Here is a 22,533-nt window from a genome sequence, read left to right on the forward strand (position 1 = left end):
CTTCTCTAGATGCAAGAACACAGATTTGGAAGGGCTGAGATGGAGACCCTTATCTAGGTTGATTTCTAGGACCCTCTACTGGTGCTGGGGATTGAACCCAGGCCCTTGGGCATGTGAGGCAGGCACTCTACCAACTGAGCTCTATCCCCAGCCCTCTAGAATCCTCTTTGGCTTTGGATGAGTTTGATGATTGCTCTCATGTCATCATAACCAGAATCAGCACCACATCAGAATTATGATGAGCAGGAAACAAGAGGAAAAGGTTCAGAGAGCCAAACAGGACTCTCCACCAGACTTGTTTTAGATTGATTATAATAGACCTATTCTAGGCAATTTAAACATAAATTGATGCTCTGAACCTTAACCAGGTAATCATGGGGGAGCATGTGACATGCCTCAGACAGCTTCAGTGATATTAATCAGGTTCAGCTGGACCCCTGGCTTCCCAGCTGTTGGCAAAATGCTGGTATGTTTATCGAAGGACTGATTGTGAGCTATGTCCCCAGGACTGTGTGCCGCCCAAATCCAGGCCTCAGTCTTACCTGCACTGTCTTAAGTGTTATGCTGTGCTGATTACAATAGGTGGCTTAGCTACCTTGTAGCTTATCCATGGCAGATTTTGTTGACTCTGTCCAGTGACATTGTGCCCAACCATCAACACATTGTTCTGCATCTAGTGAATCCTTAATAATTATTAATTGATGAGGGCATTTTCTCAGTCTGAATGTTTAAACCACATGTTCTCTGAATATGATATGAGCTGCAGCATATTTTAATTAAATACTGACAACTTTAATTCTGATTGCTTATTCTAATACTCCTGAGTTGATAGTATCGAGCTAATGGCTTGTTCAGTTTGGAAGATATTAGCAGCAGGGTGCTGCCAATTACCCAAACATAAGATCATAATAATTAAAATCTGATATTGCTCAAAATGAACTCCTTTAAAACAATTTATATCCCACAAACACACACAGATGCAGGCATGTAAGTGCCAACGTTCTCAAGAATTTACAGCACCTTAGAGAAACCTTGTCCATTCCTTTCCAAAATGAAAAGTTTTCTGTTGATGTGATAAAAGACGCCTTACTAGGTTCAGGGGAAATGTGTATTTCCACTGATCAATTTCTGAGTTTCCCAGAAGAGGGGAGCCACAGAGAAATCCTGAAAACTAATGACTGTGGAAGCAAAGTCTATTTGTACTTTATTGCACCAATCAGAGTCTAAACCACCGAATCAGAGAAGGAGACAAAGGGAAGTCTCGTGTGTACTGGCTGGGAGCTGGGGTGGGGGGCTGGGGATAATGGAGAGAAGAGATGAGCTCTGAGTGTGCAGAGACGGAACAATTTGGAGAGAGGATCCAAGAAGGCAAACACACCATATTGCACCCATTCATCGCTTCCATAAATGAACACTGAGCATCTATCATGCCCCAGGCATTAGAGACCCAGGGTGCTTGCAGCAGAGCTTGATCCTATACCAGGCATGCATGTGTGGGCTTTACTGGGCTGTGAGACCCCTCAAGTTGTATGCAAAATCTCATGTGCATGGGTATATATGGGTGAGAACAAAAATAGATGGGCGCTTATTTTTTTCTCATGGGGACAAGGTACACAACATGGGTCACATTTTCCAATCCTCCAGGGACCCTTAAAAGGTCTATGATAATAGAATATGCCTTCTCTAGTCTTTCTCTAGAAAGAATAAACAAACCAAGATAAAACCAAACAAGTCAACAAACACTGATGTTTTCCTTCTTTTTCACTTTGGTAAAGTTAAAAAATATTTCCTACAGAACCTCTACATCCCAAAGGAAATATAAAGATCCCTCCCCCAAAAATAGAGCATTAGAGGACACAGTTGATTGACATGCTCTTGGCAACAGAGTTGTGTCACTGGAGTTGATTTGAACGAACAGCCCCAGTACTAATCCTTGGTTGGTCGTGTAAAGAACCCTCCAGTGGACAGGCCAGGAGCCCCTTCTCCTAACAGCTGTGACTTCTGAGTGTTTGTTACATTCCAAGCCAATGTCAAAAGCTTTACCTGCACAGCGCTGCTCCAGCTCATTACTAATGCTACTTGATGACGGTAGAATCATTACTAGTCCTGTTTTACAGAAAAGGAAACAGGCTCAGGGACAATCATAACAGGTAGAGTTCTACAGCTGGAAATTTTCTGTAATCCCCCTCCTTCCCCTCAAGAAAAGTTATTCACAGCAACACCATGAAGCTGAGGCTGATGTTAGGAAACGAAAGCCACCGTAGAAACCCAAGTCCACCAGATAGTTTTCTCTCACATGAGGCTATGAATAAATTTAAAGAGTGTTTAAGAGTTGTCTCCTGGAAAGCAATATCAGGGCCCAGATTTTGTGCAGAATTATTTTTTTTTAAATATATATTTTTAGTTGTAGTTGGACACAATGCCTTTATTTTATTTATTGCTATGTGGTTCTGAGGATCGAACCCAGTGCCTCGAACATGCTAGACGAGTGCTCTACCGCTGAGCCCAAAACCCCAGCCCCAAGAATTGTTTTTCGTTTGTTTCTGTTAATGGTAACTGAATACAGGAGTCCTCAACTACTGAACTGCATCCCCAGCCCTTCCTTATTTTTTATTTTGAGACAGGCTTTCATTAGGTTGCTAGGGCCTCCTAAGTAGCCCAGGCTGGCCTTGAACTCGTGACCCTCCTGCCTCAGCCTTCCCAATTACTGGGATTACAGGTGTGCACCACTGTTCCCAGCCACAGAGTTGACTATAAAGTTTCCAGAAAAAGTGGATTTGAGCTGAGATGGTACAGTGGAGTTGTGGGGAAGTGGGGAATTCTTGAGGATGTAGGACTGAGAACTTCACAGTTTCAAAATCCTGGTCAGCATAGCCTGGCAGCATGGAAGCTTTTCTTACCATCTGGACTGTATTTATGCTTCCCCTGCTCCTTAAAACATTAAGTCACTTAAAACAACGTATTGTGACATTATTTCAAACCTACAGTTGCAAAAATAGAACAAAGAATTCCTGTACACCCTTCACCCTAATCCCACGACAGCTAACATTTTACCACATTTGCTCATCTTTCTCTCTCTCAGTAAACATCTCATCTTCTTATATTTTTTCAAGGAGACAAAATGATGCTCTTTTGCCACTCCTGGGTGTATTTCCCCCAAACAAGGATATCTGCTTCCATAACCACAAAACAACTGATCAAATCATGAAATGATCACGGGTAAGATACTCATTCTTCTACAGACCTTCCTCAGAGTTCACCAGTTGTCCCAGTTGGAGCAGCAGAAGAAAACCCCAGTCACCCGTGGCATTTGGTTGTCATGTCTCTTCAGTTTCCCTCAGTGTGGAATAGTTCCTTGGCCTTCTTTGTCTTTCATGACACTGATATTTTTTTTGAAAACAGCAGGTAAGTAATTTTGTTGAATGTCTTTTAATTCGAGCTTGACTGACGTCCTCATTAAATTTAGGTTTTGCACTTTGGGCAGGAGTATTGCAGAAGTCACTTTGTGCTCTTCTCAGTATGCCATTTTGGGGGTACATAAAGCACCTCTCCACTAGTGATATCGACCTTGACCTCTTTGGTAAGCTGGTATCTGCAAGGTTTCTCTGCTGAGAAGGCACTGTTAAGTTACTGTCCCCCATCTTTTTTTTTCCCACTACTGTGGATTGAAATGAGGCCCACTCTACACTTGATCTATACCTCAGCTCCCCAAGACAAGGTCTTGCTAAGTTGCCCAGGATGGCCTTGACCTGGGATCTGCCTGCCTCAGCCAAGTAGCTGTCATCACAGGCGTGCACCACAGTGCTACACCACTGCCCCTTTTAACATTACCGATTTAAAAAAAAAATTGTGGTAAAATACACAAAATTTACCACTTTAATTATCTTGGGTGTCCAGTTCAGTGGAATTACTACACTCACACGGCTCTGTGACCACACCACATCCACCCACAGAACTTTTCCAAGTCTGCATCTGCCAATATTGTGCTGCAATATTACATGGAAGCCCTTGTCCCTATGACTCATGTTACTGCCTCTAGGAAACCCAGAAAACTCTCCTCCCCGAGACACAAAGGCAGGCTGAAGGTCACCATCACAGCATAACTCCTGTTCCCACCTTCTCTGCTCCAAGATGTGCAAGTTCAGCTCCTCTAAGGGACAAACACGAGGACTTGGGCAGGTGCACTCCAGTAACAAAGGACAACACACTTTCACAAACCTGTCCATAGTGGACAAGACCAAGAAAGAAGATGGCTTCACCTTCCACAGAGCCAAAAGTGTATTGTTGGTTTTGTTTAAATCCCAATCTTCCTTCTACAACCTATTTTTTTTCCCCAAAGGTATAGGCTTCACTGAAAACCAGCCCCTGGTGGCCACCAAGTTACTTTTTATCCACATGATTGTGACAACTCTAAGCTCTTCTTGTAAAAAAGTCGTAGAGTATTTGTGTTTTTGTGACTGCCTTATTTAACATAACATAATGTCCTGACGTTTCATTCATGAATATCCTTGATAAAATACTATCAACTAACCTACGGACCTGAGATTTTCATCTGATTAGCATGTGTCCAAATTTCCTTCCTTAGTAAGGCTGGATAATGTTCTATTGTTTGGAGATGCCACATCTTGTTTACCGGCTGGTTGATGGACATTTGGGTTGCTTCCACTCTTTGGCTATTGTCAGCTATGCTGTCACGAACATGGGTGTACAATGACCTCTTAGAGACCCAGTTTTTAATTCTTTTGGGTATATGTCCAGAAGCAAATTATTGAACCATTAATTCTCCCTTCTTAATTAATATGTATTTTGAGACTATGCAAATATTCTGTAATTTTTGTCACACTTTTACCCACAAGTTTTAGCATCTGTTGATTCCTGAGTTGATTATTTGAACGACTGCCAAGTGGTGATTTTTTAATTTCAAAATTCCTTTGACATTTATTATTTTAGCATACCACAATAGGGAGAACCCCACCACCACCTTATTTATGAACGTGAACTCATTTTATCCAGTGGGCTATAATCCTTGACTCCGGGACTTCATTCTTCCGAGCAATTCTTTTCTACGTGACTCCCAAAAGCACAAGCTTGGGGAAACGCTCGAGCTCTCCTCGCGGCCCACCAATGAGCAAGTGCAGCGTGCAGCCCGCCGGCCCTGAGCCCTGGCAGCAGCTCTCCCGGCCACGCCCCAGCGGAGTGGGCGGGGCCCGCGAGTACGTCACTTCCCGGCGGCCGGGCGACGTCATCAGCGCGCGCGGCGCGGCGCGCGCAGCGGACCGGGAGGGCCCGCGGGGGCGGAGGCATGGCGGACGTGTTGAGCGTCGGGGTGAACCTGGAGGCCTTCGCCCAGGCCATCAGTGCCATCCAGGCGCTGCGTTCCAGCGTGAGCAGGGTGTTCGACTGCCTGAAAGATGGCATGCGGAACAAGGAGACGCTGGAGGGCCGGGAGAAGGCCTTTATCGCGCACTTCCAGGACAACTTGCACTCGGTCAACCGGGACCTCAAGTAGGTACCGGCCGAGGGGCCGGCTCGGGTACCCGACCCATCCCCAGGCAGCGCCCACCCCTCGCGAGTCCTCCGGGTCAGGGCTGTTCCCCTTCCGTTTGCGCCGTCCTCTCCGGTCTCTGCCAGCCCCTCGGGGACCCCTGACCCCGGGCCCCGCCTCCCAGTCTCCATTCTCCGGGCTCCCTAGTCCTGGCTGTTTCCCGCCTCCCTCATCTCGGCTCTGGTGGTCCGTTCCTGAAGAGGCGGCGTGCTCTTCGCAGAACTTCCACCTCTCCTCCGAGCTTAGCAGGTTTCCCACCTGTAGGCCCTCTGCTCCCGGTGGTGTCTGGTCAGACTGTGCTGAAAGTCCGCACAGGACCTGACCAACACTGCTCAGACCCAGGTGAGTGCATTGGAACTGATTGACCCAGTTGCTCGCCCTCGAACCTCGAATTCATCAGTTGTACCTCACCTCACTCCCAACATGACAAAACAGGCCCTGATCTGTCGTTCCTCCTTCCTCTGCTCCTCCTCAACCACCTGCCCAGCACTGTCACTGCTCCTTGATTGGTCCTGTTCAGCAGATCTTCTTCAGTAGAGACCTGATCTGTAATTGTTAGCCAGCCTGTTCACTTAAGCGAACCCCTGCCCCCAGCAACTCTTAATTTGTGGTCCTTTAGGGCTAGGGATCATAAATGCCCGTCTTTCTTAAAGTACCTTCTTCTGCTTTGAATCTTAATTCATAAGAATTAAATGAGTAGATGTTTGTAAAATGCCAGGCACATGGAAGGTACTTGATGCTTAGGTCCCTAGGTCCCAAACTTGCCTTTCCTTTTTTAAGGGAGTTAGTGCTTCCCAGGAAGATTCCTGGCTGGATTATTTTTTATTTGTTTTGATGGTGCTAGGGATCAAACCAAGGACCTCAAGCATGCTGGGCAGGTATTTTACCATTGAAATAATCCTCAGCCCAGATTTTTTTTTTTTTTTTCCAATTTGGTCTCCTTAGTAACAGAGCAAAAAGAGTTGGGATAGAAGGTGGCCAAATGAAGGATACCTTATCTTCAGTAGTTGCCATAAATCATATCCCCCTCCTCAGCTGTCACATCCACTTCTTGTTCTTAGGTGTGGTACCCAGCGCCAGTTAATACTTTCCCTACTTGAGGGAATTTCCTGGGTGGTGGTTCTTTGCTTCCATTTCCATTTTCTCTGATTTGCTTTCCTTTGCAATTGTCAAGGTATTATAACCTTTCACCATTTTAGAAACTTTAAAAATGTTAACATTACCCTTTTGCTTTCTTAAATCTTTGTACAGTAGTGTCAAGGAGAGGGAAGCTGAAGGTTCTGGAAAGAATGTAGTGTGAGAAGCTGTGTGCTTAGTCTTTTGTTGGCAGTTGGGGACTGGCCTCTAAATACATGCTCCTGCAATGTGCTTTTGCTTTTGCTGTTGGCTCACTTTCTCGAGCTTCTCCAGAGTTTTCCTGCTAGACTGAAGTGTGTTTGTTTGACATGGCCCCCTTTGTGGTGTCTTCCCATCCCATTTGTTTATTTTATCTCTTTTTTGTTTTGCAAAGTGTTACCATCTGTGAAGCATCATGTACAAATCTATCCCTATGTGAATGATAAATAATCATCATTTATTCAGGTACTTGCTGTTCTGCCAAATGCAGGGATCTGCACGTGGGTCTTAAAACCCTTAGTGAGAGGCAATGTTGTACCACATTGCAAAATTCCAGAAAGTCTCCTCCTACCGCGGAGACTTAATTCGAGTTGTTAAATCCTCATTTCAGCAGTTTTGCTGATTTTTGTACCCTTAACCTTTTTTCTCCTTTGCAACAGCACCAGGGAGCCCTTTTTAAAATTAAGATAAAATCCCATAATGGGGTTTTCTTGGTTGTCCCTAATTTTTCGTTTTGTTTTGGTACCGGGGTGCTTAACCACTGAGCTACTTCTGAGCTCTTCTTTTATTTGGAGACAGGGTCTCGCTGAATTGCTTAGGGCCTCTTCAAGTTGCTGAGACTGGCCTGGAACTTGTGATCCTCCTGCCTCAGCTTCCCCAGTCTCTGGTACAATAGATGTGCCACTGCCAGGCCCTGTGATGGATGCTTTGGAGAGCAGCCTTTAGCCAGTGTGGTCAGCTTCTCTGGAGTTAAGTGAACTCAGGTTTATTTGCTTTATTTATTTATTTTTCAGTGAATTGGAACGTCTGAGCAACTTGGTAGGCAAGCCGTCTGAGAACCATCCTCTTCATAACAGTGGGCTGTTAAGTCTGGATCCCGTGCAGGACAAAACTCCCCTCTATAGTCAACTCCTGCAAGCATATAAATGGTCCAACAAGGTAAGGAGACATCATAAATGGAGTTAATAGAGCAAAAGCCAATCGTTCTTGTCTTTCATAAACACAGAGAGTGAGGATAAGTTTTTATTTTTTTTAAAATTTTGATTAACATAGTGTTATAGAGTTGGAAATTTTAGAATTTTCCTGTAAGCTATTTTGTAGTCCTTTAAGTCTGAGGACTGATAGTGATGCCCAGGTGATTGATTACATTTAATCAGGTTGAGTGTAGGGAGCAGCTTTCATAAGCTTTTGATATTCTGTGAGTGAATGTTGGGGTGTGTGCATTCTTGCCTGAGGAAGGTATCGTAGTGTTCACCAGATTCTTAAGAGGAGTTTATGACACCTAGAAGGGTAAGGACTGGGGTCTAAATGTTTAGCCACTCACATTGCTTTTGTTCATGTGTATCATTGTCTGGTCATGGATGGAACAACATCTCTAGCATGCTGTTTGTTAGATTATTTGCTAATTGTTTTAAATAACTGTAAAGGGAAAACTGTAGTCTAAAAATAACAGGAGCAGTTAGGCTCATAAGCTGGGAAGCAGTTTGTTGACGGATGAGTTCCTTTTGTTTGTCTGCTATGTGTTGTTGCCTGTGTTTGTTTTCATGTTGATAGGGAGCTAGAAAACAAAACAAAACAAAAACTCTGCAAAAAACCTGAGGTTTGGAGAAGGCTTTATTGGGTAAGGGAACCAAAATGTTCAGGGAGTTTGTGGTATTAGGCTGAGCTCATGAGGAGCAGGGTGTGCAGGTGGTGTGGCAGGAATCTGCACACTCTTGCTTCCTGAAGGCCTTCTCTATTGTTGGTGTGATATTCTTCAGGTGCTGGAAAAGATGGCCTGGCGTTTTAGGTATGAGCAACCCTTAAACCTGAAGATCTCCCAGAGCCTACATCAGGTCTTGAGAAAGGATCCTTGCCCTGCTTGATAGGTGTCCTCAGAGACATGCGTTTAACCCTGATGGGCTTCTCAGCTTGGATCTCCTGGAGGATAGGAAGTGATACTCCTTGGGATTGGAGTTGGGCAGTTACCAAAAAAGACAGTCGATTAATTCATTTTTCTTTTTTATAGTGAAATACCAGAAGCAGGCCAACTTTATAAAGAAAAGAATTGTGTTTAGCTTTCAGTTTAAGAGTCAAGGGCAAGGTGCTGGCCTTGGCCCGACTCTGGTGAGAATCTCAGGGTGGATGGCATCATAACAGTGGGAACACACATGAGAGAAATAGATCACCTCATCAGACAGAAAGACAGAGAGGCTGGGCTCCCACAGTCTCTTCTGAGGGCGTGTCCTCAGTTGGCCTGAGGACCTCCCACTAGGCGCCCACGTCTTAAAGGTTCCACACTATCATTGCCGCACTGAGGAATAAGTTTGAAACACTTGACCCTTTGGAGGACACATTTGAACATAACCAAACCATAGCAGAGGGGATCAGGCAGACAAAAAAATTATAGATGTCTATGTAGTTGTTGGGACATGGCACTGTCCTAGCCCATAGCCCTGCCCTCAGACTGTTCTGGGAGAGCTTTCTGCTTCTCCCAGGTATGCTCTTGGTCATCTGCATGAGTTTTCCTGGTGATTGGTGCAGTCTGGTCAGTAGGTTCATGGTGTGGATTTATGTCTGGTTGGATTCCTTATAGAATGTCTTGATTTTTGGTGTTGGGATAAGGAAGTCACTTTGATGTGTCATGGGGGTAAAGTTCTTGAAAGATGTTTAGAGTGATGAGGACTTTTCAGTGATGGGAAGATGTAGGCTGATATCAGAAGTATGAGTTACAGGGACCTACACGGGAAGCAACTGGTATTATGTTGACATGATGACACTGAACATTTGAGTGAAGGTTGTTTAATTATTTTTATTCACTAATTTTAATTGCTCAGCTATTAAAATAGAAGTCTGTGATCCTCACCCTTGCCCCAAGGTGGAAAAGAAAAAATATTATGTATATGGAACCTCTTGCCTTAGATGCTACAGGTTAAAAATACAGGTGATGAATACCATACAAATGTGAGCAGATGTGGAGTTTTAGGCATGTCTCCAGTCTGGTGAGGTGATGCTCCTACAAAGTAACTGTATTCTTTTACCAGTTTCCTAGTGCCACAAGCAGAGGAGTATAGTCAGAAGATTGAGTCTTTCGGGGAGGGCCCAGAAAATGGAGGCCCATCAGAGGTGAACTGCCTCATCCCAGCTACCCAGCTGGACTAAAATTTGGATTTCCTAACTTAGTTTGCTGTCCCCCCCCCTCCCTTCTAAAACTTGATAGTTAGTCTTATTTGGTTTAAGGTTTTCAACTATAGAAAACAATTTTTCCCCTTTTGGTTGCATCCAAGAAAGAGTTCACGTTACATTTTATTCATTCAATCTGTGTATTTTTTCCTAATTTTCAAAGCTTTAACAAAGAATGGAGATGACAACAAATGCATGGTACCTGGGTCCTCAGGCTATTACTCTTTCCAGGACAGACATCACTAATCAACCATTGCTTCTTTCCTGCTGAGACTGTGTGTGTTGGCTCAGAATCCTTCAACTCTGCTCATTGCCAGTTACTTATAGGAGGGCTGCAGGGAAAGCCTGTTTGTTATTTGTGTTACAGTAGGTAATTTCCTATGTGACTGTTGTTTATGCCTTACCTTACACTGGGAAGGAATTAAGGTGGATTAAAAGAATCCGTAAGACCCAGAAAGAAGAGGAAGAACAGGACAAGGATTCTGTATAAATAAACTCAAGAAATAGCCTGGAGAAATAAGCTAGCATTCCAATTTCCAGCTGGCGTCATAAAGAGGCAAACAATTAATTATGTGTGTTTATCTTCTCTTGCAAATGAAAAGAGCTTTTTAATTGCTCAAGCTTTCACCCTTCATCATTTTACCCTCAAAGATTTGAAACCAGTAAGTGCATTAATATATTAAGTGAAGTTTGGGGTAACTTGCCAATGTCAGCTTTCTGTGCTATTGGCTAAGAATTAAAGGAAGTGTGGGGAAGGCTTTGACACCGCCCGTTATGTGGTGAACTTTCTGTTTTATGTGCTGTTGGCCATAGAAAAGTCTCATGCATGCCTAATGACTAATTATTTTCTTTAGGGGATTTTTGTAATTTTTGTAAAGTCAGTTGGAATAATAATTACATGGAGTTGGTATAATTGTTAGAATAACACATTTAAAAATTAATCTAATTTAGTAAATGATGTCAAATAGCTTTGAGCAGCACTTTTCCTGTGCTGAACTAGAGAAAGAATTTAGCTTTTAACTATTATGCACCTATAGATAATTGTTCTGTAGAAGGATGACAAGCTCTCTTGACTAGGGCAAAAAATAATTGGCATCAACACTACTCTTGCTATAAAATAAAATAAGCCTTTGTTGCTTATTATGTTCCAACTTGCTTAGGGTTAGGCCAGATTTACCATGAAGGTCCCTTTCTCTTGTTCCCAGTGTCCTGTCACCAGGCTTTAATTTCAGCCTTGACTTTACTTATTTGTGGCAATAGGCTAATCATATAAAGTTGTCCCTTGGTGTCTGTGGAAAGATTGCTTGCAGGAGTCCCCCAATCTCCAGGATGCCAAATTCCTCTGTTGCTCACGTCCCTTATATGAAATGGTTATATTTGCATATAACATACGCATATCCTTCCATATGCAGTGTTGCCCAGACTGGCCTTGAACTTGAGTTCAAGTGGTCTTCCCACCTTAGCCTCCCCGGTAGCTGTGATTATGGGTTGATGCGCCGTTGTATCTGGCTCCTTCTATAGGCTTTAAATCCTCTCTAGATGACTTATAAAGCTTAATACAATGTATGGACTATGTAAATAGTTGCTATGCTATATTGTTTAGGTGATGATGGAAAAAAATTTGAACATTTTTAGTACTGATGCAGTATTTTCCCTTAGCAGTTTCCCAAATCTTCAATGGGCAGACCACAGATAGGGAGCCAACTGTATTTGCCTGGAAAATCAGACTAGGTCTTTGCATTTCCCTGGTGATGCTGGGAGCAGCAAAGTCCCCCAGAGCATCACTTTCTGCTGGGGTTAGCATGGGCCCAGTGTAAGATACTGTTGCTATCCCATTTATTTTTACTATGCCTTTTTTTTTTTTTTTAAATTAAAGAGAACCTTTCTTTTTCAGATATAGTTGCTTGAAACTCTGAAGATATTTGCTTCATTCTATCCTCCTGAACTGTTATCAGCATCTAGTTACTCCGGAACTATATGTTACTGTGGTGTTTGTCCCCACACCCATGTTTGAAGGTGCTCTTCCTGTTTTTGCATCCTGGAGTGGACAGGGTTGCAAGTGTTCTACAGTGCAGTACTGAGCTTTTCCTGTAGGGACCTTGTCCTCTTTTAAGGGTAAGCTAGAGAAGAAGAGAGATACTGTGGCCCCCCTCTTGTTCCTTGTTTGGAGTTGCTGGCATCTAGTAAGACTACTGTACACAGTAAGTATGAAATTAAAATTAACTGAATGAATGAAAGAATAAATAAAAGATTTTTGTGTTGAATTTTTAATTTATAGCTCCTTTGGTGGCTTGTGTGCTTGTATTTTTGATGAAGTACAGTAAGGGCATTTCCATTTTCAGCCATTACTGGGAAGTCTAATGCTGTTGATAGATGAGAAAAAACTCTGAGATGGTGTGATGATGACCAGGGCTGGCTTCCAGGATGGTAACTTGGAAGGATAGGGCTAGGTTGGTGGTGATGATAAGGTCTTTGAGGTCTGAGGTTGGCAGTTTCATCCATGTCGTTTGTCACTATTGTGCCCTGCAAAGTGAGCCGAGTCAACAGCCAGTGCTTAGGAGGGGATGGGACTTGGTAGAAGTCTCTTGGAGTTGACTAAGTCAGGCTGATTTGGGCAACTGCACCTATACCAGGTGTTCTGTGGCAGCTGTCGCGTTGACAACAATGAAAACACTGTCTAGAAAGGGCAGAGTTGACGCCATCGCTCTTGGGGTTGTTTCACTTTGTGAGTACTGAGAACTCACTTGTGTTCCTGTTGTTTTCCTGGCCACCAGGCCCATCTCTAACTTGTTCTCTCTGCATAGCTGATCCATGTTTAGGGAACACTGATCCATTCAGGATGTAATAGAAAAGAAAGTCACTTAGATGCTTTCAAAGCTTAGTCATCAAGACTTTAGGACCAGTCAGTGTTCTGGATTGTCTTTGTTCAGGTACCATTCTTTCTTTTTTGGGAAGTAGTAGGAACTGAACCTGGGATATTCTATCACTGAGGTATATCCCCAGACTTTTTATTTTGAGACAGGGTCTTTCCAATGTGCTTAGGGCCTCACTAAATTGCTGGGGCTGACCTTGAACTTATGATGCTCCTGCACCAGCCTCCTGAGCTGCTGGGATTTCAGTTGTGCACCACCACACCCAGCTTCAGGTACCATTGTTACAGGTGCTCTTTCTCCTAAATCCTTCTTGATAGCACCCACTCAGAGTGGACTTGCTATAGTGTGGTGGGTTTGACTGCAGTATGGGCTGCTCTGGTTAGCCTTGAACCCCATACCTTCCTCTTCTCTCCCACCCTCAAACCCTGACACCTGGGAGCCATTATGAAAATAACAGAATAAAACAAACAGAAGAAACAATGGAATAAAACAAGTCTCTTGGACTTCTAGACCCTGTAAGATTGAGACAGGTAATAGCTTAGGTGTGCATTCTGCAGCCAGACTACCTAAGATCTGATCTTTCCTCCCACCCTCAAAAAGTGCTGTGCTTTTGCAGTGTCTTGACCGAAGGAAAAAATTATTTTTGAGCATCAGTTTCCTCATTCATACAATGTGGACTATTTGTCTAATAGGGTTGTAGTGAAGATTGAGTGAGATTATGCATGCAGTGTGCCTTAGGAGGAGTTCTCAGTAATCCACCAAGTGGAACAACCCCAAGAGACTGATGGAGTGAGTTGCTGATGTAGCTCAGTGGTACAGTACCTGCTGTATGTGTGTGAGGTCCTGGGATTCCACCCCCAGCTCTGCAAAAGCAACAACAAGCAATAGCAGCATTAGGCTGACTCTCAGAGAGTGAGTGCCAAATAAATGATGGTTGCATCACCAGGCGGTGGCAGCGTGTGTGTGTGTTCTGGTATCACCAGGTGTGATGGTAGCAAGTACTGTGCATATTTATTCATGGAGGCATGTGCTCCATGCTTATGAGCATGGGCTCCAGAGCTGGACCACCTTGGCTCCTGTCCCAGCTCTCCTGCCTGATAGCTGGGAGGCCGACTCTGGGTCTCGATTTCTCTTCTTGAAGATGGGGGTGTTTCAGCAGCTCTTCTGAGGACTGCATGAAGTGTATCAAAAGCACAGCACTTAACCAGCACAGGGTAGATACTCCCTAGAGGCTGGTGGCAGTATCCCAACACTTAGGGACTGCCATCCCAGTGGCCTCCATCCATCACCAGGCCTCCCACCTTTCACTTTGGTCTGTCCTCTAGATGTTCTTCAAATCAGATTCTTGTAGGTGACAGTGCCTCCCTGGGGAAGCCTGAGCATGGCTGGTAACACTTTGTCTTGATAGCACCCACTCAGAGTGGACTTGCCATAGTGTGGTGGTTTGACTGCAGTATGGGCTGCTCTGGTACCTTGAACTCCATACCTTCCTCTTTCCTCCCACCCTCAAACCCTGACACCCCAGGAGCCATTATGAAAATAACAGAGTAAGACAAACAAATAGAAGAAACAATGAAATGAAAGAAGTCTCCTGGACTTCTAGACCCTGTAAGACTGAGACAGGTAACAGCTTAGGTGTGCATTCTGCAGCCAGTCTGCAGAAGGATGTGGTCCTTTCCACAGAAAGACTGGCTGGAGGTGAGGGAAGCCTGGCTGGGAGTGAGCAACTGGGAGTTTTGGTGGGGAGTTGGGAATGAGGGCAGTAAAGATGGGGGAGGGCCCTGGGAGAACTGCAAGGTGGGATGAGAAGACTGCAGAGGAGGGGAGAAGGGCACGTCCACTTCAGGCAGATCATCCCTCAAAACTGAGGAGGATAAGACCTTCTTCCCAGGAATTGGAATTCTGATGGGTCCAGTAGTCCTCTCACCTGGTGGGAAAAAGTGCTGTGGACCCCTGTAGGGTTTTAGGTTTTTGTTTGTTTGTTTGTTTTTTTAGGAAATGGTTTGAGCATAAAACCCAGTTTGGCTCATGTCCATGGTGTCACTTGGGTGCCTTTTCCCAGCAGGGCGGTGGAGTCAGCTCTTGAGCTTTGTGATGGGGTGAAGGGTGCCACCTGCCTGTGCTTAGCCTCTCCAGCTGCTGCAGGTGGGCCATGGCACTTTTGCCTGTGGGTCGTTTGGGGTGAGGGAGCCTAGCACATTCGTGGTGCCTAGAGCAGTGCTTGCGGGTGAATGTGCAGTTTGATCCCAATGGCAGCACTTCTGTCAAGTCGTGTGTGTTCTGGGACACTGGGCAGAGTATTCCGGAGACTGATGTTTAGTCTTGGCTGTCCCTGGCCCAGCTGGGTGACTTCATGCCAGTCGCCTTATTCCTCCAGGTTCTACATCCTCGTTGGTGGACTGAAAGGTTGGACTGGATGACCTCTCAAGGCCCTTTCAGCTCTGACTTGGGAAGTCCAGCTGTTAGTGATGGATTCCTCTGGGGACAAAATGAAAGCCACCCAGGACATGGAGGGAGTCTTTCCATTCCTTCTTGTCCAGGAACATTTTTGAAATCTGTTCTCCAGAGCATCTCATTGTGGCAGAGCAGAGCAGCTGCCCTCAAAGACTTCAGTGGAAAATTACCTGGCAAAGGTTCTCCAGCAGCTCTGGCCTCTTGTAATGCACCGGGTGTGAATGTTGATGAAGATCAAGCGACACCCTGGTACTTTAAGTGGTTTCCATTTCAAGGCTTTGAAGTTTTACTTATTAGTGGTGGCTTGTGAGAATCGTCACTTTATTGTTGCTGGAATCAGGTTGGAACCCCCTCCTTGTCTTTCTGGAAGGGAGAACGGAGCTCTCCCTAAGCTTCAGTGGCCTGCCCCTGCGCAGGTGCAGAAGCAGCTGACAGCCCCGCAGGACTTGTTCTGTTGTGGGGGCTCTTTAGATACCCTCTTTGGCTCTCTTCCGTTTAGCTTTTTTTGGACTGGTGAGGTTTGTGTGGTTTGTCCAGAACCTTCTGTAGACTTTAACCAGAGCCTCAAAAGGGCACTATCTCATCTTTTCCTGGAATGTTAGGTAGAGAGGAAGTCATTTTTCTTCATGTTTAGCTGCACGAGGCTGGTGGGAAGGACGCATGCCACTGTGTACAGGAAGAGTCTCTTGTCCAGCCTCTTGTCACTTGTCTTTTCTTCTTGGTGGTTTGGGCTAGGATTAGAGCTGCAGGGATATCAGTGCTTCTGTGGCTTCACTTAGCAGCCATGCAAGATGACACCTAACTGTCACCAGCCTAGATCTCCCCTGAGATCCAGCCTTTGTATGAAACTGCCTGCTGGACACCCGCCCTTAGACACTCACGGGCCTCATGGACAGAAGCAGCCCAGAACTAAAATCCCCTCACTCCTATCTACTCCGTGTGGTGGGTGGCCCTGTCCAGCCACATGCCCAGACACCACTGTCATCCATGGCCACCGTGCAACCTTCAGACCCACTGACTGAGCTCTGCTCTTCCCTCCTCACAGCCTCTCAGCTCCTCCTTCGTTCGGCCTGCTGCTGCCCAGGCGGAGCCCCGGTGGTCCTCGCTTGAGGCCATGCTCCAGGCTCCCCATCTGCCCTTCCTCCCCGCAGCTCTTGAGGGATCATTATAAAGTCAAAGTCTGATTTTGTGGCTCTTTGGTGACTCCTTCCATCTCTTGGGAGGCATTCTAGCAACAGTGCTCAGGAAGCTGGGTCTGGAAGCAGTCAGACCTGTGGCCAGATGACCCACCTCATCTGTGGCATGGGGCCAGCAGTCCTGCCTCTTCAGGTAGTTGTGCAGGTACCCGATTAGCTGTCCAGGTGAGTGTGTGCATCACCTGTTGATCATTGGCAGTCTCAGGGAAGCCCAGGGCTCTCTTCACTAGCCACCTCTCTCCCTCCCACCCTTCTCTCCTCTTTCTGAGGAAACAGAAAAGCTAAATCTTCCTGTCATGGACCATTTCAGATACACACGAAAGTAAGGGCTGGATAGTGACCCTCACATCCCCTGCTTCAACAGCCAAGTGCATCTTGCCCATCTTTTTTCCTCATCTCCCTCCCCCACCTGCTCTCCTTGTTGGGTGGGGGGTAGGGTGGGGGCTGGAGTAATTTAGGGCACTTTCCAGATGCGGTGTCATTGTCTGCAGATATTTCAGTGTGCAGCTCCCTCCTTCCCACTCCTGTGCTGCTTTTGCCAATTGTGTTCCAAAAATTAATTGCAGTTCTCCAAGGGGCCATGATCTGTTTGTCCCAGGGACTTTGCACATGTCCTCCCTCTTTTCTCTCTTAGTTATTCAGGGCTCAGCCTAGTTGCTACCTCCTCAGCAAAGCCTTCTAAGATGTGCCTCTGTTGTTGCTTTTACCCACTTGTTTATTGGCCTGTTTCCCTCACAAGGTGAAGCTTTATTCTGTTAGGACTGAGACTCGGGCCAAGTTATCAAATACCTGAGGGCCTCAGTCTGCTGAACCATCCAGTGGGCACAGTACTGATCTCACAGGGTGGTTCAGAGTGTCTGATTAGGAAAGTACCGTTCTAGTCCCAGAAAGGATGCTAGTGGCATTTAGTGAATAGTAATTATTTGTGTCAGCTAGTTCTGTGTGTGCAGTATAACAGTATTTGAACCCAGTTAAATTGAAGCCCTGGCCTCTCTTCCTCTCTCCTTTTTAGATTGTGTTTTTCCCTTCGGAGTCTGTTCAGATTGCTTCAGCTTGACCTTTCGCAGACTGTGTGTGCTTGCTAGGTAAGGAGAAATGAGAGGAAACAGGCATGGGCTGGTGCCAAGTCCATCCCTGTTCTCTAGGCTGCCCTGGGCTGGGGTCAGGCTTTCTGCTGGTGCAAGGGAGGCCAAGCCAGGGCATCTGTTTTTGCCTCCTGCTCACTGCGCTGTCCCTTGGCTTCTGGAAGCTGCGTTCCGCCTTCCCTCTGTGCGGCCAGCTTTGCTGCAGTCACTTATTTGTTTTGGGAGGCCCAGCTTGCTGCACTTTCTTGCTTGGTAAATCTTTTGCTGGGCTGTTCTGGCTTGCTTTTCCTTGTTGACTTGACAAAGTGAATGGAACTCCCCAGGACCCTCCAGCCTTGTTCGTGGGGCCCTGCTGCCTGAGGAACCTGAGCAGCTGCCTGTCCCTGCTGCCTGCCACCCTCTGCCTGGTGTGCCCTGTAGCTTTATGGGCACATTCTTTCCTGCTTCCTCCTCCAGTCCCTATAAAGCGCTTCTTCAGAGCTGACTGAAGCTATTTTTGCCCCCCAGTCTCTGGGTGGATGTGCTGGCCATGCTGTGCTGTGTGCTGTCTGAGGTCTCTTTTTCTCCAGGGTTGGGACTGTGGAGTCAGCTTTGGGTGACTGGAATCTGGTGCGTAGTAGCACTTAGTGATTGAGCACCACCCCACATATTTCCAGACACACTCATCCTTGGACTGAGTTAGAGCTCACAGGAACCTCAGCTGTCAGGTTATCGCACCTCATTTTCTAGAGGGAGTGACTAGTGTGTGGCCACACTGCTCGCCCTCTTAGTGGGACCAGCAGTATCTTGGCAGCTTGAAAAGAGAATGCCAGGTGAGTGTCCAGAACAATAGAGGTTTCTTTTACTGTTGAGGCCTGTTAGATACTGCCCTTTCCCCTTGAGGGACCCACTGTGAGGGAGGCAGGAGCAGTGGTCCATAAATAAGACATAACAGAATCTCCAGGGACAGGTGGGATGCATGACAGCTAAGTGTGTGGGACCCAGCCCAGGCTTGGGCATGGCCCAGGGGAATTGCCTCGGCCTTGTGAGCAAAGTAGATTCAGGCCCCTCGTAGAGCAAAGTAGATTCAGGAGAGACAGGTGCCCTTGCCTGCTTTAAACTCAGGACACCACAAAGTGGGATCTTAGCAGGTAATTTGCATCTTTGCTGGCCAACTCATCAGAGAGAAAGGAACTGCCCAGGAGTCCCTGACTGCCTTCTCTGGCATGGGAGGGGCAACAAAGAATGGCTTTGTCAGGACAGGTGTCACCTCCCCCACCGCCATGCCTGCCCAGCTGCCTTCCTTTCTTTTCTGTGGTATGGGGGATTGGGTCTAGGGCTGCTCTAGGTATATCCACAGCCCTTATTTATTATTTTTTGAAAGTAATAGGTCTTGCTAAGATGGGTCTTGAACTTCTCCTGCCTCATCCTCCTCAGTTGCTAAGATTATAGGCATGTGCCACTGTGTCCAGCCCCTTTGTCTTTCTTTTAAACAGGAGTGGTGCTGAGTCCAGCATTGGGTTCGTGAGCTACTCTTTTCTCCATTTGTCTGTGTTAGGATTAGAGAGCTGCATTGTGCTATGTGTTACTTTCAGTTGGTAGGCTTCTCTGATTATAGACCAGTGTCAACTGGACCCACTGAGCATTCAGGGTTCAGTGTCTGTCCTCAGTGCCTCTCACATTGTTAGAGTTTGGGGAGTGAGTGTGCAGCCTGAATGTGTGTGTGTGTGTGTGTGTGTGTGTGTGTGTGTGTGTGTGTGTGTGTACGCGCGCATGCGCATTCCGTTGTGAAAAAATGGTTGCTGTTTTTGTCAGGTGCTCAGTTGTAATCATTTCCAAACTGGTTTTAGGTGCTGTGTTGTTGGCTAGGACATACCTAACCCATCCATTCAGTATATATTTATTGAGCACATACTGTGTGCACTGTTGTAGACACAGTGGACAGAGCAGATGAATTCCCACCTTTGTGGGCCTAGCTTCATTCAGTTCTCTGACTTGATCAGAGGAGTCCAGTGCCCAAAGCACCTGGTGTTAGTAATTCCTGGGTCTCCTGCTGGTCCCACCCATTCCTTCACCAGTGGCGTTAAATGCCTTAGCTTACTATTCCTTGTTCTCAGAAAGAAACATAACTCACAGAGGACTGGGTGACATAACTGGCACATGCAACTTAACTAGAAAAGTATCTGAACATAAAGGCAGTTGTGCCTCGGCTGTCCAAGTATTTTAAATATCATCCTGTTTTATAGCTTGCTGCATTTTAATTCTGTAACACTCTGAACACAAATGCAGATTTCTTGCTAGCGATATACGGTGTTCTGGTTTATTTGTCCTTGGCTTGTCACTAGTTTGCCCTTAACTCTGTTCCAGCCCAAGACTGTGCTTGTTTGTTGTTGATTTCAAGACAATACATAAGAATACATCTTATATTTGTGTGTGTGTGTGGGGGGGGGTGGATGATCACTTGATCAGCGTGAGGGCGCTGACTTCCTTGCTGCTGCTGACCTAAGACCTGTCCCAGTTGGTCTGTTTCTGTCATAAGAAAATGTTCCTCATCTTGTGTGCATCGAGTGGCGGGCCCTTTATGTGTCTTCCCTCACCTGCAGGGGATGCACTTCAGGACTTCATTGGAGGCCTGAAACTGTGGATAGTACTGGACCTGATAACTTAATCCCGTTTTCATCTTAACTGAGTACTTTCCGTGCACTGAGGTTGTAACTTTTGCAGTTTGAGGTCCGACAGCAAAATGGCATACATTTCTTTTTCCTTCATAATTTCACGAATAGAAGATTTGTTCTTATGGTGGACCTTAGCAACTTCAGCATATGATTTTTTTTCTTTCTTTTTTTTTAATTTTTTTTTTTAAAGAGAGAGTGAGAGAGAGAATTTTTTAATATTTATTTTTCAGTTTTTTGGCAGACACAACATCTTTGTTTGTATGTGGTGCTGAGGATTGAACCCGGGCCGCACGCATGCCAGGCGAGCGCGCTACCGCTTGAGCCACATCCCCAGCCCCTTTTTTCTTTCTTTATTAAGCTGAGACTTTTGCCTTTTTACTTATAGCTTGCACTCACAGCCCCTCTTGGGCATATCTGAATTGTCAGCATCACTACTTTTGTGCTTCGGTCCATTATTAAGTAAAATAAGGGCTCCTGGAGCACAGGCACTGTGGTGCCCCCGTCAGTCTGATCACATGGCTGACATCCTCACGCTGCTCAGAATGACACTCAACTTAAAACTTGCAAATGGTTCATTTCTGAAATTTTCTATTTAGTATTTTCAGCTTGCTGTTGACTGCGGGTCACTGAGACCGTGGAAAGCTAAGCCACAGATGAGGACAGCTGTGCTTCCAGCTGCATCTGCTTAAATATCCTTGAGATCTGGGAGCCCGAGGCCTTTCTCGCTTCTGTGTGAGGTTTACCTTCTGCACCCACCTTGTGCCTCCTGGGGGTCAGCTGTGGTCCTTGCTGCTGGTGTTTCCTCCCTTTGCCTGGCTGCCCACCTGCTCTTTATCCAGTTGTCCTGTCAGCAAGATTTGTCTACCTTGCCTTTTAAAACCACATTTTATAATTCAGTGTATTTCCCTGAGTTGAACACATTGATTAAAAATAGTGCCTCCTGTGTGGTGCTTGTGATCGGAATCACAATGATCCAAGTTTCTAGGTAGACTGGACCTAGTGAGCAGGAAGTGATTAAGTGACCACCAAAGGGCTCTGTTTGGTGATGGAGGGAGTGCATTTTCCTTCTGAAGTCTCTGCCATGGCTCTGTGTGCTGCAGTTCCTCCCCAGGTTTCACCCTCTTCACCTACAAGATGGGGTTGAGGACCTTTCTGTTTCTGGCAGTGAGTGCACCTGGCACAGGGCGGGCACATGGGAGGCGCTCCTTGGGTCTTTATCCAGTCCCCTCTCCTGTGCCCCGTCCCCCAGACACTTCACTGAGCTGGTGGAGACTTTCCTGCTAACTGGATCACCTTCAGGCTTGATTTGGATAGCAAAAATGCTAGCTACAAGCATCTTTAAAATGTTAAAAACCCAGCAACAACAAAACAAAACAGCAGTAGATTATGGAGGCCACCACTCCCTGTCCTTTGTTTTTCCTTGTCTCAAACAGATACTGTGTTAATTTTAATTGCTTGGATGCACTCAAACATTGAGATTTGAATGCATTTTCACAGTAGCTCAGACAGCGTGACCACATTATCTTGCAGGCAGTTTGTTGGAATCCTCGGCCAAAATGTTGTGCTGGGGACCTCATCTTGCAAAGCTGGAGTGTAGTAATTTCCAGCAAGATGTCTTGGGGGAATGTTGCCATCCTGTTGAGACTTCCTCCTGACACTGAAATGTCCTCCGCAGTCACACAGCGATGTGCTCATATTGCTTTCGAGGAAGGATGGTGGAGGTGTCTCCACAGACTTGCATTATTCTTAGGAGTTGCGGAGTGGAAAGGGCCTGGCTGAGTTGCCTGGGTCCTGGAGGAACGGGGATACTTCCTGCACCCTGGTGTAGTCTAGAGGGCGCTTCCCAATGACTGCATCTCCCATGGTTGACTCCATGCCTCTGTTAATAACAGGTATTTGTTGCCAAATTACTGAGCTGCCTCCCTTCCCCAGGACGTTGGCAGCAGCCTCCTCCCTGGCCTCCCTGTCTTCCCACTGCTAGTCTTCTGGGTTGCAGTGTCAGAGTGACCTTTCAGATGCAAGTTTGATCACATAGCCCTCCTGCTGAGATGTGTTTCTGACTCCCCATGCTCAGGATGAAGGCAAACACCATGGTTCTCTGGGGCTGTCTCCCATAGAGCACCACTCTGGCAACTTGTCACCTTGAGGTGCCACATGGTCCCGGTGCCACATCCTGCCAAAACAGGCCTTACCCACTCCCGAATATTGCTTGACTGATACTCCCTCATT

The 22,533-nt window shown here is 46.0% G+C and overlaps 1 protein-coding gene across 1 annotated transcript in view; it reads left to right on the forward strand.

Annotated features, from left to right (window-relative positions):
- Positions 1-5,266: 5,266 nt before the first annotated feature.
- The window catches only part of MED27 (mediator complex subunit 27), a 191,338-nt gene continuing 174,071 nt past the window's right edge, over positions 5,267-22,533 (forward strand). The window contains exons 1-2 of the mRNA XM_081280014.1: positions 5,267-5,505; positions 7,675-7,819. Of these exons, the coding sequence (XP_081136140.1) occupies positions 5,303-5,505; positions 7,675-7,819 (348 nt within the window). The 5' untranslated portion in view covers positions 5,267-5,302. The remainder of the gene's footprint in view (positions 5,506-7,674; positions 7,820-22,533) is intronic.

Source organism: Spermophilus citellus (assembly GCF_964194105.1).
Source record: "Spermophilus citellus genome assembly, chromosome: 2".
Taxonomy (NCBI): domain Eukaryota; kingdom Metazoa; phylum Chordata; class Mammalia; order Rodentia; family Sciuridae; genus Spermophilus; species Spermophilus citellus.